This window comes from Rhipicephalus sanguineus, chromosome 8, assembly GCF_013339695.2.
Source record: "Rhipicephalus sanguineus isolate Rsan-2018 chromosome 8, BIME_Rsan_1.4, whole genome shotgun sequence".
NCBI classification, from domain to species: domain Eukaryota; kingdom Metazoa; phylum Arthropoda; class Arachnida; order Ixodida; family Ixodidae; genus Rhipicephalus; species Rhipicephalus sanguineus.
In genome coordinates this window covers 68,092,855-68,108,691 of record NC_051183.1, presented here as the reverse complement: position 1 = coordinate 68,108,691, position 15,837 = coordinate 68,092,855, and the positions used below count along the sequence as shown (strand labels likewise).

Below are 15,837 nucleotides of genomic sequence, written 5' to 3'. Positions count from 1 at the left end.
CGATGTTTATTATTATTTTGTAATCACTGTACAGCCCCTCCAGCCTGAACCACAGGGTGGTCTGCAGTATTATTAAATAAATATATAAAAGAGAAATGAGACATGCACCGGAGGGCTGAATTAAGGACGTCGCTTACAGAATATAGCAGTGCCACTAAGGCTATTTACCACATCAAGGATCAGGTACATCTGTGCATTTAAACGTGGGAGTGCTAATCAGTGGCGCGGTGCTGATTAACACTCCCAGGTTGAAATTCTGGTTAAAATGAACGCGAGGATGACCGGCGCCGTAGCTCAATTGATGACGAATCAGTGGCGCTGTTCGAAAGTTTCAGGTTTGGTCACTGCCGGCGGCAAATTATCTTTTCGTACACCCTAATTTCTTCTCGTTTATATCACAATTACTACAAATAACATCCCCTACACTAGTTTAAAGTCCGTAGGTCAGCAAGCTCACTCATGAGTCGACTCACTGAGACTCACATCGAGCCGTCAGCCTGAGTTTAAGTCAGTCCGGCTGATTAATACTTTGGTGAGCTTGAGTGCGAGGGAGTCCGTTTGAGAAAAATTTTAGTGACTCTGAGTGCAGGCGAGGAAAATTTTTGAGAGCCTGAGTCCGAGTGAGCGCTAAGCGCAAAGTATATATTTTGAGTAAGTCTGTGAGCTCCACATCTTTTGCTGAGCTATGGTAAAGTTTGGTGCCCTATCCTGTCTTATCTAGTTTTTTTCATCGTTCTCAGTTTGCGCCAGAATTATTTCGTTAAGGTATGCACCAACTCGCCTAACGTTAAGCCCTGCTACAGCAGCTGCTGAGTGTTATTGTTACAGAAAAGTTAGCCACATTCTGTTTTGTAACTAGATGACCTTAAACCGTATCTTAACAATGGAAGAACAGTTATTTCAGGTACATCTAAAAAAACGCTCGCGCACCAGATTAGGCTAGCAACGCCGGTTAGAGTCGCCATTCCATGTGATGGAGAACTCCCCCTTTGTACTTATACAGGAAATGGAGAGGGGAATGTGCAGGAATTTTCGTGCAGAAATTCTGTAGTTTTTTGTCTATATCAAAGTAACTCACGGTGAAGGCAATATCGTTCCGCGCAATGTGCTCATTCTCACGCTGTATGGCATATATTTGTTTTTGGAATTTCAATATATAAGATGCCCAATATATTGGACATCGCACATCATGCAAACGCGAAGTGGTAGTAAATTAAGCTTGAACAATTCTTGCCTATCTCAAAATAGGCTATCCTAAAAGTGATAAAAAATTAATGCACCCAACTGCAACGCGGCCCTTACGAAGTTATTTTTAAGTTCGGAGCACTTTAGGGGCCCTGGGTGTCGTCTTATGTCGTTGCTTGGCGTCCCGCTAAACGTACCAAAATAGGGCAAAAGGGAGTGCTACGGTGAATTCAATATCCTAATAGGTCAAAATAGGGCACTACAGGCCCAGTCAATATCAAAATAGGTCAAAACAGGGCGCTTCATATCAAGTCAATGCCAAAATGGGTGAAGAGACGGCGCCAATGCATCAAAAATGAAGGTTGCCTTCCCCGCCCTGGACGCTAAGCAGGCTGCACGCTTTAAATGCCAGCGCTTGCTTGCCTCGTCGCCGAAGGGCTAATTCGTCTGTCTGATTCAGCGAAGCGGAGGCGAAACTCCAGCGCCTGGAGTTGGACGCAGATCTACGGAAGAGAGAAGTGGAAGCGAAACGCCATCGAATGCAAGGCAACCATCACCTTCCGAAGGCTCAGGCACAAGCCGAGAACCAACAAAGGCAGGCAGACCCGCAGCTTCGACTCAGACAGGCAAAACCCAAGCGCTAACAGAGGCAGGCGATTACTCAGTTTGCATGGTGTAGAACTGGCTGGATATTTTTGCACAATGCATTCCCCAGCATTTCACTGGTGGCAGAATGTAGGTTCAAGGATAATCATCTGGTCATTGTCCCCCATAGAAATCTGTTTATATAGATAATATGAAGCAAGCAAATATGCGTAAATGTGTTTAAAATTGGTCTTGAAATCAAAATATAAAATAATCTAATTGATGTTTAATATACACATATATCAACATACCTCGCAAGTAATCCGGTGCTTGAGGTAGCTACTCTAAGAAGTTTGTTATAACTTGTCACAATTCCGAAGCGCTTTTTAATGAAACGTTCGCCATATTTATTGAGAAGTTGGGTTGTTCGGGCGGTTAATTTTCCGTAGGCTTGAGCTGCACCTGGACATGATATTGTTCACAGCTTTTGAAAGTCAGTTTCTGTCTGCTGAGGCAAAAAAAAAACAACAACAATAGCATTCAATAAAAAGCATTTTTATTAATTTCAATAAACCAAGAACACACGCACAAATGCGTTAAAGGGACCTTGCAACACTTTTTCAGCATGGTCAGGAAACGCTGCCTATCAGTATTTGAGGCTCCTGAGAACATATATGCCAAACAATTCATTCTGAAGATCGGCTAGAAATCGATCCCTCTTCAATCGACAAATGATGCCAAGAACATAAATGGCCGCTCCATAAACTCAAAGCCCACGGCCATTGGCTCATTTGAACATAGCGAGTGGCATAATTACCGCCGCCGTCGCGGGATGGCTCGACGTCCCGATTGCGCACTCGTGATTACTGTGAAAATGGGCCTCGCGTTCGAAGAAAAAAAAAAAGAAAGTCCTCGACGTCACAACACGCGCTGAGGAACGGGCAGCCCCTTGCATCCCTCCCCCCTCCCCTGCGTAACTTTTCGCGCTCTCTGGTACGAAAGGACAGAGAAAGCGCTTAAAGGAACACTAACGGGAATTAATTTGGCGTTGATTGTTTAATTAGCGTTCCGGAAAATTCGTAGCGCTTGTTTCGTGCAAGGAAGTGCTTATTTTGAATGAAAATCACGTTTTAGTGGTCCGCACAGCGTTAGCGCACTTCAAATCGTGCGCCTGAAAAAGGCCTCCTGACGTCGCACTTACCTTGCGCAAGGTTACCCGCTTTTACTGCCCAGCAACCGACGCTGTGGTTCCTGCGCTGAAGGGTACATAACACCACATCACATGGACACATCATTTTCTCGAAGTTTACGTTGGAGAAACTTTCATGAGCGTGCTAGGCACAGGCAGCAGTACGCGATAACGAAGCTACCACTGAGACACGACCGCGCGAGCGGAGCGCAGCCTAGCGAAGACGGAGCTTTTGCACAACCCGCGCCGTTCTCCACTGTACGTCAAGTTCTTTTAACGCGATAGCGTTAGAGAGCTCGTTTTGCAGAAATGCCGCCGTCGGTGGCGGCGTCGCTACGTCGCTTGTGACCGAAAAATCTTTCATGACCGAAAAATCGAGAAAGATGCAAATAAAGTAAACAATAAAAATATTCGGTCCCATTTTTTCCCTGAATCAAACAGAAACGCACAAGCAGCATTTTTGTTTTACGTTTCGCAATGCTCGGGAAGTTCTTTTTTATCATAGGTAGCTCGCATACGAGTGATACTTTGTACTCGGGACTCTTTACGTCATTGGGCTCGTTGCAAAACGTCCCACTGGTTGCGCATATAGTTTCCTACATTCACCTTCTCAATTACTACAGCACTGCTATGGATAATATTGACGTTTTAGACGTACTCAAGCATTGACCTTTCACTATGACATAATTGTTTTTTTTTTGCCTTTAGTGGCCGTTTAAAGCGTGCGGCAAATCCCTTATCTCCGCTCGTGCAAGACGGATTGTAAAAAAATTGCGGCATTCAATTCGTGAGAAAATAAACTCTTTTAACGAGGCCAGTCCATCATTTCTTGAAAAGAATGTTGCAGGGCCCCTTTAAATCGTAGCTATAGCTACGGTTTATGACTATATTTAAACTAGAATGCGTCGATGCCCACTCGAGGAAGAAAATATTGGCGAGTCTTATATTCGTGATCGAGCGTGAGTGGGCCAGTGGTGAGTGAGTCTCAAAATATTTTCGTGTGTGAGTCTGAGTTAGTTACACTTTTCTTGCCGACCTAGAGTCCTACCAACTCAACTTCAACATTGCTATCAGCTTCATGTAGGCTTACGCTTATACTCACGTCTGCGCACACATATTTCAATGCGTTGATACACCAGCTCAATATTGATTGATCGTTATCACAGGTTTAAGGTAAGGAGGGTGGTGGGCAGGGTGGGGTTGCCTTGCTTCCCCCACCCCCCGCAAACTCTTACACGGGAAGTTCTTGATGAAAATATATAATGTGACTCGTGTATTTCAATAAACATGTCATTACTGTTTTCCAACCACTAACACCGCGTGTTTTAAAGTACGAGGTCAAAGGGCACCTCGAAGATCGTCAGTTACGTCAGATATTGGTGTTAAAGTGAATCGACTCCATGTTAAAAAAAGCTAATTATATGCAAACCATTCACTCACTCAGTCTCAGATCTAGTTTTGAGGTGAATCCAGGTGAGTAATATTTTGGTGAGTGTGAGGCCGAGTGAGCCCGATTGAGAATATTTCATGTTAGTCTGAATCCGAGTGAATCCGGTTTAGGAAAATTTTAGCGAGTCTGAGTCTGAGTGCGCCCTAAGCGCCAAACGTATTTCTTGAGTTAGTTTGAATGAACTCCAGTTTTTTGCCGACATATGAATGACAATGTTATAAGCTTTGTAGTTCATGTGTATTATGCATATGTAGAGCTATGTTTCGACACATGCTAAAAATTAAGCACGTTTATGGGTATTTTTCATATTATGCGCAGATAACGCTTAGGCATAAACGTACGCGCCCCATTTTGTTTCAGTAGCTTGGCTTCTGCGAGCATTAACCTCTTTCATTGAATCAAAAGCCCAGTGCTACACGAAACTGACTCGCTAAGCAGACTGGCCCATAACTGTGAGGTGTTCCTGTATGGCCGTACTTGCCTAACCTGAATGCGTCATCGGAGTATCACGTTCCAGCACGGTCAACTAATACAAACAGATATGGCGATTTTTTACTCAATGCTCTACAGTACTTACAGATCTCATCAATTGAAATGCAGTAAACAAAATAAGTATGGCGGTCCTTTTTGCGCAAGTGCAGAGAAATGAGGACACAACACGGATTAAACGTTGTGTGCGATGAGAGCGAGACATTTGTACACTCTGTGACTGTATTCGGCCAAGTAATTACCGAGCGCTTTTCTGCATGAGGTCTGGTTATCGCATTTTAATCGATGAGCACTGCGTGTAACCTGACGCCTAAGCTTGAGGACGCGAGTTCAGTTCTCGGCCACTCAGGCCGTGTTTTGATAGGGTCAATATGCGAGAATAGCCGTGTACACGAAGTGAGGTGCGCGTTACTAACTCAGTTTTTTTTAAATTTATATTGAGCAGCAGCTCCACGGGTCACACACAACGATGTGGCCCGTCTGTGTGTCCCGTCAAATTGTTCCACTATCCAACTTCAAATATGCTGCACCAACTCGTCCAGTCTTGAACCTTACCGATAACCGGGTGACCTAAATTATTCCGGCGTCCCGCTCTATATGGCGTCTCTCTTATTCATATCGACGGTTTGGCCCGTAAACCCCCATCATTACATGCTTATTGACCTCCGTATACAAGTGAGGGCAAATTATGTTGTCCAGAAAGCAACACCGTTGGAAGGCCTGCCTTATATGACTTCCCTTTGGGGAGACCTACGACGCATACTTTTGCGCGTGTCATTTGCTGATGTACTCTGCCTGACGTTTTACGACTTGTTAAAGTGAGCTATTGAAAGTGGAAGTGTGAACGAAAATGAGAAGCGTTCAAAAATTTATATAAGCCTTATGATGATGAAGACAGAGATATCAAGTGTAGTTCAGTTTCCGGTTTGCCTACACTTAGCAATTCTCCGAGGCTTTTACCTTCCCAATGACGCTAATACGTGTTCACTGGTTATTATTAAACGAGATAATAATATCTGGGGTTTTACGTCCCAAAACCAAGATATGATTATGAGAGACGCCGTAGTGGAGGGCTCCGGAAATTTCGACCATCTGGTGTTCTTTAACGTGCACCTAAATCTAAGTACACGGGCCTCTACCATTTTGCCTCCATCGAAAATGCGACCGCCGCGGCCGGGATCGAACCCGCGACCTTCGGGTCAGCAGCCGAGCACCGTAGCCGCTATACCACCGCGGCGGACATTATTAAACGAGAGGATTGCTTATTTGCGCCACGTCATATTTGGAAATTCTCAGGGTTTTTCATGTAGGTACTGCAGAAAAAATATTCTGTTTAGCAAGAGTCTGCAGGGCTCTCGGTATTTATCTATCTAAACTTTACGTGCACTCTTTTTTCTGTTCACGCAGCGTAACTAGATGTGACATTAAGGAAGCTTTTCTATGACAATCATAATCACGTTTCTTACTACAGGGCAAATATTGCCTTGAAGTTGAATTTTCGAAATCCATGCTAAGGTCCATGTAACACATATCACAAGCACCACAGAGAGTACTGATGATTTCTTTTGTTTACTATTTGTGATATATGACTTGTGCCACTGTATGCTGATTTCATAACTGAAATCGAAATGCTGCCTTAAAGTCGCACCATAGTCGATAGAACATGCTTAGTTTAAACTTCGCTCTTGCTGCTCTGAAAAGAAAATTCAGGCTACTGAATTACTGTGGCCTACGCAAGCCTTTCAAGCAGTTTCGTTTCAACAAATATATTATGGTTGTGTTCTGGAAAGTTATGCAAGTACGGTAATGTCTTTGCGGATGCAAAGCCTCGCTGTTCTCATAATCACATTGTGTTAAATGATACCGTCGTTGATAAACTAGCTGAAATGTCGAATTTTGAAATACAGGGACATTAATCTTTTTTTAATGAAAAGAACTTATTGCTTTTTTTCTCTTCCATGCGTGAACTATTGTGGACATGATTCACAAGTACGCAGAGGCTCATTGAACTCAGTTTCGTCTGGCAGTAACGGCAAATATGACGCTGATTGGCGGTGCCTTTGTGTAAGCACCCGTAGACACCTTGTTCGAGTGCAGTGACGTCCACGTTTTCACCACATTGTTCGTACAAAGGTCGTGTCCTGGCTTTGGACAGCCTGTTGCTAAGTCGCCATTGTTCATTGTGTTTGGTTGCGACTGCGTCGAAAAATAATTGTTCTTGAACATAATATTGCTGTGGGAGCTTTTTCCGGAGCAGCCAACCTGTTTCTGGTGGCTAATGCAGCTGTCACGCTTTCCAATATACATATTCGACATGGTTGCGAATTTTCACCGGCACTCCTTTCATTGTTTATACAACTGTGTAATTGTGAGGCACAGATAATATTCATCTGTTTTAACCACCTGTCGCTATTCCAAGCACGCTCCTACGTCTCTTTTGAAAAATTTATGAAAATTATCTACTATATATATATATACACATATAATTCAAAAGAAAGTTCTGAAGGTCCGGTGCACATGTAGTCGAAGAAATGAAGGAGCACACGAAAATTGCATATTTTTACTCATTTACGTTGCGGCCGTGGCACGGCCTTCGACAGAATAAACTGAAGTACAAGCACATAGCCGCTTTTATGGGCATCAACACGTGGGTGAAGTAAATGTACAAAATTTACAAAACTATAATAAAACAGATATAGTACATCAGGCAGCATCAAGGGCTTATGAACAAGCGCTTATAACGTTGAGTGATTGACCGCACTAGTCTCGATGGTTGCACGTGAAGAGACAAGACGATAACGATTCTTCAATAATCAATCTTTTTTGCAGATGTGTTAGGCACGTGTCATTGAAGTTATGACAAAAATTCGAATATCAAGACATTACAGAAAGATAAGCACTTTTCCTTCGCTCTAGTTAATACCGGACGATACAGTGTTAACGTTATGGATTAGAAAGGATTCTCGAACTTCGGGATCATGGTGCGATTTGAAGCCTGATTGTAATATCGTCACCATGACTTTGTCAAATGAATGACCTGGCAGCCGAACATGTTTAGACAATGGAAGATGTGGCAAACTGTTAGCGTGTGCTCTGTGATTGTTGAAACGGATACGAAATGATGTTTCAGTCTGACCGATGTAATGCATGTGACGCACTGAGCACTCAAGTAAGTAGATCACGTTAGTGCTGCCGCAGCTGAAGTCTCCGCTAATCTTAACTGAAAAATTAGATACTGTGCTTTCAGCAGTATTTGCAGTGGTTTGTGTAAAGTTTGTACGCATATGACCACTGCAAATACTGCTAAAAACGCAGTATTTAATTTTTCAGTTAAGATTAGCGGAGTCAGTGTGACGACTTCGTGGTACTCAATGAGACACTCTGCGAGAAATATTGCGTTTATATTTCTTCTTGGTCGACATTGATGAAAAGTGCTGAGTTTAGGTTTAATTATGTGGCAATTTCAAATATAGAATTATATTTCTGGAAGAAAACGCACTTTTAACAGAAAAATTTGTGTTTTGATGGGCAAGCCTTTCCAAACTTGAACAATTACGAAGTAAATCGACATACCTCAAAATTAGGGGATAAAAACTGTATTCAATAGTTTTAAAGGAGTTTCCTGCGCTGTTCTGTCATAATGTTCATGTACCCACTAGCCCACCTACGAACCCTTGTTTTAAACCCGTTTCAGTTAAAAGTTACGTAATATTGAACTCTCGTGAGCGAATCATCAGCTAGACATACTTACTCTTCAATGTTTAGCATAGTATAACTTTTGTTAAGTGGGTTTAGAACATGCATTCTGGTTCTGTTGCACACAGTCTCGATTTAATATTATTGTGATATGCGTACTTTGTTACACGTTCAGGTTACGAAAACATGTTGCGCCTAACATGGCACGTGAAATGTTTGATATAGTTAATAAACGCGACATATACTAGTGGAAAAATCATTGCATATTCAAAATCAGCATACAAATACACATAAACTAAGCAAGTTTTAAAGAAATTGATCAAGAATTTCAAAAGAAGCTTCAAAGCAAGCGAATACGATTAGGGTTTTTATGTGATAATCAACGAAAGTTGGTGCCGCTACCTCTTGTTACTCAACAAGGCGCTTCCACCGGGGTTGTCGAATAATTAATCAATTACTCAAACAGGAACACTGTGGTGGATGCTTGACAGGCGCAACAAGTTTTTGTAGCAACTTTACAGTGGTGCACGCGATTCCTCTGAGGGAAATAAAATACTACTCAAAGTTTATCAATACGAGTTTCACAACAATTGCCGTGACTGGCGTAAAACACCAAAATAAGGTAATTACAGAAGAAAGTAAGGCTTGCAACACGGAAAGAGAAGAGTTGCAGACAGCTCAAACGCTAGCGTTTGGCTTGTCTGTATCTTTTCTCTTTCATGTCGGCATGCCTTCATTCTACAATGAACTCCTATAAACAAACTGAAATTTCTGTCATTCGTAAAATTATACCATGAATCGGTTTTCAACACTTGATGACATTTCATACATGTGCACATCGTAATGACAAGCTATTGTTGTATCGATAAGCACCTAAACTACAGGCAAATAATGCGCAGTCCTTGGCCACGTCTGCACCATTGCTAAACATGATATATATATATATAGGAAGGAGCCATAGGCCCTGATACTGTAGGAAGGTATTTGACACACTACGTACAGCGGTGAGCACTGTTAGGGTGAACACGCGAGCGCGTGGCCGACGTAGAGTCACTGGAAAGTCACTGGATAGGCCGATGGCACTATCAGCGCCGCGTAACAGCCATCGTTGGAAACATTGCACATGCGCAGCATGTGCTTTGCGATACACTTTCCACCACGCGCACTGCGTCATAGGTATGCTTGTTGGGGATACGCTTGTGTGCGTGCGGCGGAAAGAGTATTTCGTAGAACGCATGATGCGCATGCGCAATTTTTCCACCGATGACCGTTACGCGGCGCCGACAGTGCCGTCGGCCACGCGCTCGCCTGTTCACCCTAAGAGTGCTCACCACTGTACGTTTTAACACTCTGCTAACACGTACAGTCGCGCTCAATATGACTTGCAACACGGGAGCGCATGGCCTTATGAGATGAAAAATTGCGCATGGGTTTAACTTCTTTTAGTTCAGCAGTTAAATTATATTTTCGTATTTGGAATCATCCCCGAGTGCGACAACAGCGTTTAGTTATGGAAATAAGGGCTAGTGAAAGCCATCATGAGCAGCATTTAAAAACGCGATGCCACGCACATAGCGTACGAAGGTCACTTCGCTCGCTGAAGCGGCCGCGGTTGCGAAAGGAGCGCGCTATTCAAACTGAAATAAGTAACAACTGCGACATTTACTTCGCGCTCGTCCGGTGTGTACCCGTGCGTTCGTTTCGTGCGTCCTGCTTTATGTTTCAGCAGTGTACTTCAAGTATCGAGCTTTGACGCATGGTAGTTTGCGCTCGTCCTTTGTGCGTTCTTTTCGTGCGTCCTTTGGGCTCGAGCGACGGGCTGGCAATTTTGAGCTGGTTTGCGTTCTTCGCGTTACATTCCAATTTGTTGCTATCGCATTCAATGCTTCGCCGTTACGGCGAAACTGTGACTTTTCTTTTTCTTTAGTATCGATTAATCCCTCTAGATGGCGCCAGCTACTACCTTCTTCACGGCTGTGGCGTTTTCACAGCTCCAGCTACTTATAGGTTGAACATCTATCAATCGAAACTATGCTCTGCTGCGCCGGGGTTGTTTTGCTGCTACAGAATGTACATTTTGGAGGCATATGTCGGGGCATGTTGCCCCGTAAACGCGTGAATAACGTCGCTACACCGCGTAATGCTTCAGGAAATAAAGGCAGCAAGCCTGACGTAGAGCCTCCGGGTGTGAGCTCCTTTGCAGTATCCGTCTCTTTTATAGTGAACGCCGTCTCGCTGGCCGAGCGAGACGTACTAGTTCCGTCGCTCTGTTTCGCGAGGTTTTCATCACCACAGGTTTGCCTGCTTGATTTTATTGTCATATCCTTCCATATTAAGCTCAGTGGGACCGGTTTTTGATATTACATTCTTTAGCTGTCCAAAATTGATGCACTCGCGAGGCTTACTTGTATTGCTCGCTCCGCTAGTCTGGTGTCAGCCATCTTGATTTTGACGGGGGAGGAACCTTCCTCCATTGCAAAAGGGAGGAATGTTCATCCAATTAAATTCGAACAGTGGGGACATCGCCGTTTCTCTCTTAAAGGGCAGAGGGTCACTCCATTTTTTTAGGAGTGTCCAGGTTTCTGCTCTGTAGGTAAGTACAGGTAATATGCAGTTGTTATATAGCTTTCTCTTGAGGGATAGCGGTAAACTACCATTCATGATATGAATGCCGGCCGAATGTGCACCACCCACTGCTTCTCCAGTGATTTTTAGCGGTAATTCGTGAGGCCGTTGAAATGGTGAAACAAAAGGGCCGCAAAAGATCAGACATATCGCCCGCTTTTTCATGTGCTTAGGCCCGACACTGAGCGGATTTGTTTGCCATTTCCACTTGCTTCGAGCCAAAATGTGAACTCATCTTCAGGGAGGGTGTCATAAGCTGAGCATGCAAAACTGCGCATAACGATAAGAACCGCACGACTGTTTTCGCCGAGGAACGTGTACTCCAAAGGGTTCACACCAGCAGCCATTGTTAGAGCAGAGCGCCTTTACACTTCATGGAAATTTGTGCTATAATTGAAGCTGACGACGAAAGCATAAACGGTGATGCTCATCAACGTAATTTATGGTTATTCGTTGCTGAACAATACAGAGCCACTTCAAAGAGACGTTCCTTAAAAGTGCCATTTAGATAAAGATCGTGGAGGAGCATGTAGTTAGGAGAACATGCAGAATCATAAAGTTGGCGCCTGTCAGCTTCTTCATTTCAAGTATAAAAGGAGAATCAGCCACCGCAAATACTGGAAGGTCATCACATTTAGCTGCTCCCCGTGCACCTTCAGGAAACCGACAGGTTGAAAAAGTCAAATCAATATCTTCTTTCTCTTCTGTACATATTGCTAAAAATTCTGCCAGCGAAAGCATAGAGGAGAGGCTAAGTAGCATGCAATGACATGTCTCTGATGAACGAACTCTAAATAGAAGTGACGCAAAAGGCAGCAGTGGAAGAAAAAGCAAATGTGAACATATTCGGCACGAGTGAAGAATCCCGGCATGGGGGGGCTCCGGCCTTTCATCTCTCTAGCCAGTTGCCAAGTGTGAACTTTCGAAGCGCAAACGCGATCGATTTAGTCAATGCGTTTGATTTTTATTTCTTGCTAACACATTGTTTTTTGTTATTGCGTGCTGTGGTACGTTCTAAGATTGCAATGGTGTGCGAAATATACTATTTTGCTTGTAAAAATTAACATAGTCGTTGCTTGAACTGGTAACGTGTGTGGTGATAGCTCTTTCTGGACGATTCATTAAGTGTCGCATTCATTAAAAAATAATACTAATATCCTCCACAATCTTGAGAAACATAACGCCTCAACTCATTTCGCACGGACGAGGGCACTGGAGAAAGCTTAATAAATGTTGTTCCTCACGTCTACAAATGCTCACATAAGGCTTCAGCTAATGGGGCATGTGTTGTATTAAATATTCGGTAAAAAACAGGCTGGCTAATGTGCTTTTATTGAACAACTGAAATATCCTGTTCCGTCCTCCAGAGGTCTTACTGGCAGTCAGACTTCAAGCATTCTTGAGGGATGTCAGGTTTATTGTAGACAATTGTACTTTTTAATGCAGTTGCCTCGACAGCACCACCCAAGTGGTTGTTCCGGTGTCGGATTCCGCAGCTGCACATAAGAATTAAATCATTGATTCGTGAAACATAAGTTTTGTTAGGTAATTCTATGAAAACGATTCTAAATCTACGCCAGAACACAAGCAAAACTTCAATAAATAGGTCTAGTTAACTGTTCCTAATATATTAAAAGTATATTTCTTAATTTTTTGCACAACAGCTTCGCGTACGACGTAACGTTGGAGACTGGGCATAAATCATTTTTAATCGTGAAAATTTTCATTGTATGAAAGAGGTAATGAAATAATCAATGTAGGAAAATACGTTTTGTAGGTGTTACACTCTTGTAGCGCAAGAAGGCGAAATCCTTGCTGCACTCATGTCAGACAAGACGAGCCGCAACATACAGTACAAATGATTGAAATGTAAGGGGACCACAAAGAAAGGATACAACATAGTTTTCGTTTGCGTCCTCGTTTTTCCTCGTTATCCTTCTTTTGCGCCGTTTATATTCTAGCACGTCGGACCAACACGCCCAGGTTAAGTGAAACCATTTTTTTGGGGGGAGCCCCTTTTGATGTTGTGCATGCATTTGTGTCTTACGCTCGTCGTGCCCCTCGTTGTTCCGCTTCTCTACTTCGCGGTTCGGTATCTCATTGTTTTCGGCAACATCATAGTGCGGACAGAGAAATGCGAGCACGGACACGCGCTGCTTCCGCCGTGGTTATTCCGCATGCGCAGCCGCCCTAGCGGCTCGCGGGGATGGCGTGCACACTTCATTGCTCAATCACCTAGCAGCCGACTAGCACCGCTGGTGACAGCCGACCCAGCAGCAACTGCGCCTGCCTTGATATAAATGCGCAGTGTGCAAGCACCCGCTCTTAAATGCAAGAAATCCAGTTTTTCTGCAGAATATAGTCAAGAGGAGGCGTCGGCTGCGGGCGCATACCTGTTTTTAGTTCGCTCGAAGCTTTTCCGCTCGCTTCAGCTAAAGGGTTTTTTTTTCGTGAGACCGCGTCCCGCATCAAGTTCACTGGCTCTTCTGTGGGAACTACAACATAGAGACCGAGGGTTCTGGCCTTAATAAAATACAAAACAAATTTTAGACGCCGGTATGAAGTCATCGTGACGAAGAAAGAGCAACCCTTTAGTGTTGCTGCGGCACCCTTTATTGCACATATAATAATCATTGACTAACAGATGATACAAAGGAGAGAAAATCAAAACGTAGTTTTCAAAATTAAAGCAAATGACATTAATTTGCAGAGTAGGTAACTGTGTCAGAGAAGTATAAAAGAATTCGCTTGGTGCGAGCCACCGTGTTGAAGCTCGTAGCATTTTTAAACAGGACTTACAGAGGATCAACGTTACTGCCGTTCAATTAAATTTCCTGGCAGATAAGTACTTGGAAAATACTTCATGAAAGGCAATGATCTAAGCGGTGTGATTATCAAAACATGGATAGATTGTTTTTGCAGCAGTATATTTTTCTAATTTTATAATTTTCTGGAATAATCACCTCTTTCAGACATATAAACAGAGCGGCATCTCTAAAGTACGGTCATATGTTCTAACTTCGGAAGCGACCACGAATACTTGTCTCATAATAAATGCTTACAATTGGCAGATATTAGTGCTATAAAAATGCGGCCATAAAATTTAGGATCCAAATAAAGAATCTTGATCTACCCAATTAATAATGAACTAATTTCAAGTAAAACTAACAATATCCTTTCCGGTGTGTACCTGAAATGTTACTTTTTTTAACGTCCCTTCAGAAGTACCCTGTCACCGGTTTGATACTGATGAATTTCGCTCGTAGAACATAGTTCGTGCTTACACTGCCTGTGAAGTACTTGTCTATGATAATTTTCAGGGGAGAATTATAAGAAGGTCGTGTTCAAGGTCTCAGATGTTTAGCATATAATGAACCCTATTAGAACATCGTTGTGCGCGCCGAATCGCGCGAAATGAAATAACCAACCTGGCTGACCAACAGAAACAGCCTGCATTAGTGCTCTCCAAGAAGCACTGAAGTAATCACGTCCATGGGCTTTTGGAATCCACAAAAAGGCCCGCCCAAATTACCCATGCGTTGCTACAATTACCAGGATTGTCATGTTTGTATTACGTGATGGATCGGGGCCTTGCGCTTAATTGACTAGCCGTAACATTAAGGCATCGGAAGACATCAGCGTTCGTCCGAAAAAAACGGTGGTAGCCGACATTATAGTTGATATTAAGAGAAAGAAGAGAACCTAAGGCGCCACGTAATGCGTATTATAGGCAGGAAATCGTCAATTACAGAAAGGGAGTGGTTACCAGAGGATAAGAAAAAAAAGCCGAGGGTGGCAGTAAGTTGGATGCAATGAAGTAAATATAAAGGTCGCTGATATAAAATAAATGAGCTCGCACTTGACAGGGTAAATTGGAGATCATTCGTAGAGGCCTTCTACCTCCACTTGATTTAAGATAGGCCGATTTCAAGACTTTTGCCTTGGCGTCTTTGGATTTCTTTTTGCACAATAGTGAGTATATAGTCTAGCGTATGCGAATTGCCTCGCGCTAACCGGCGAATTCGGATACGCCTCTCCAGTGACATCATAAGGGCCGAAATTCTGTCCCTTTAATAGGTCGGCGCGCCGAATGCGAGGAAACGCTACGCGGTAATCAGCTATTGTAGGTTCCATGTACGGAAGTTAGCGATGCCCTAGGCACACGGTTCACGCAGAACACTGAACTTGTAGACCAGCCTACAGCTAGTCAGGTATTATTGCGCGTCATGCAGTGCGAACGAACACTTGCGATGTAAGGAAGAAGAGGCTGTCGTCTCGTGCTGTTGGCGAACGCGTCGCGTAGAAATTCACGTAGAAATTAGCTTCAGCTATGAACACTTCTATTACCTAAAACGCGAATAAGGCAGCACAGAAGCAGCACAAGAGGGAACGCTTGTTTTACGTTCGGTAGAGCTTGAAAATAATTTCATTTAGCGTTTCCTCATAGAATGGTATTTTCAATAGAGGCGAAAATGCTTGAAGTCCGTGTACTTTTATTTAGATGCACGTTAAGGAACCCCAGACAGATGAAATGTCCTACGGTGTCCTTCGTCATGATATCGGGGTTCTGGGACGTAAAACCTGAACAATTATTATTATATGATAGAATCGCATCACT

General features: G+C 43.3%; 1 protein-coding gene across 1 annotated transcript in view; it reads right to left on the bottom strand.

Moving 5' to 3' along the window:
- Positions 1-12,528: 12,528 nt before the first annotated feature.
- LOC119402042 (uncharacterized) overlaps positions 12,529-15,837 on the bottom strand; it is a 48,733-nt gene continuing 45,424 nt past the window's right edge. Inside the window, exon 10 of the mRNA XM_037669123.1 lies at positions 12,529-12,715. Coding sequence (XP_037525051.1) covers positions 12,635-12,715 — 81 coding nt within the window. The 3' untranslated portion in view covers positions 12,529-12,634. The remainder of the gene's footprint in view (positions 12,716-15,837) is intronic.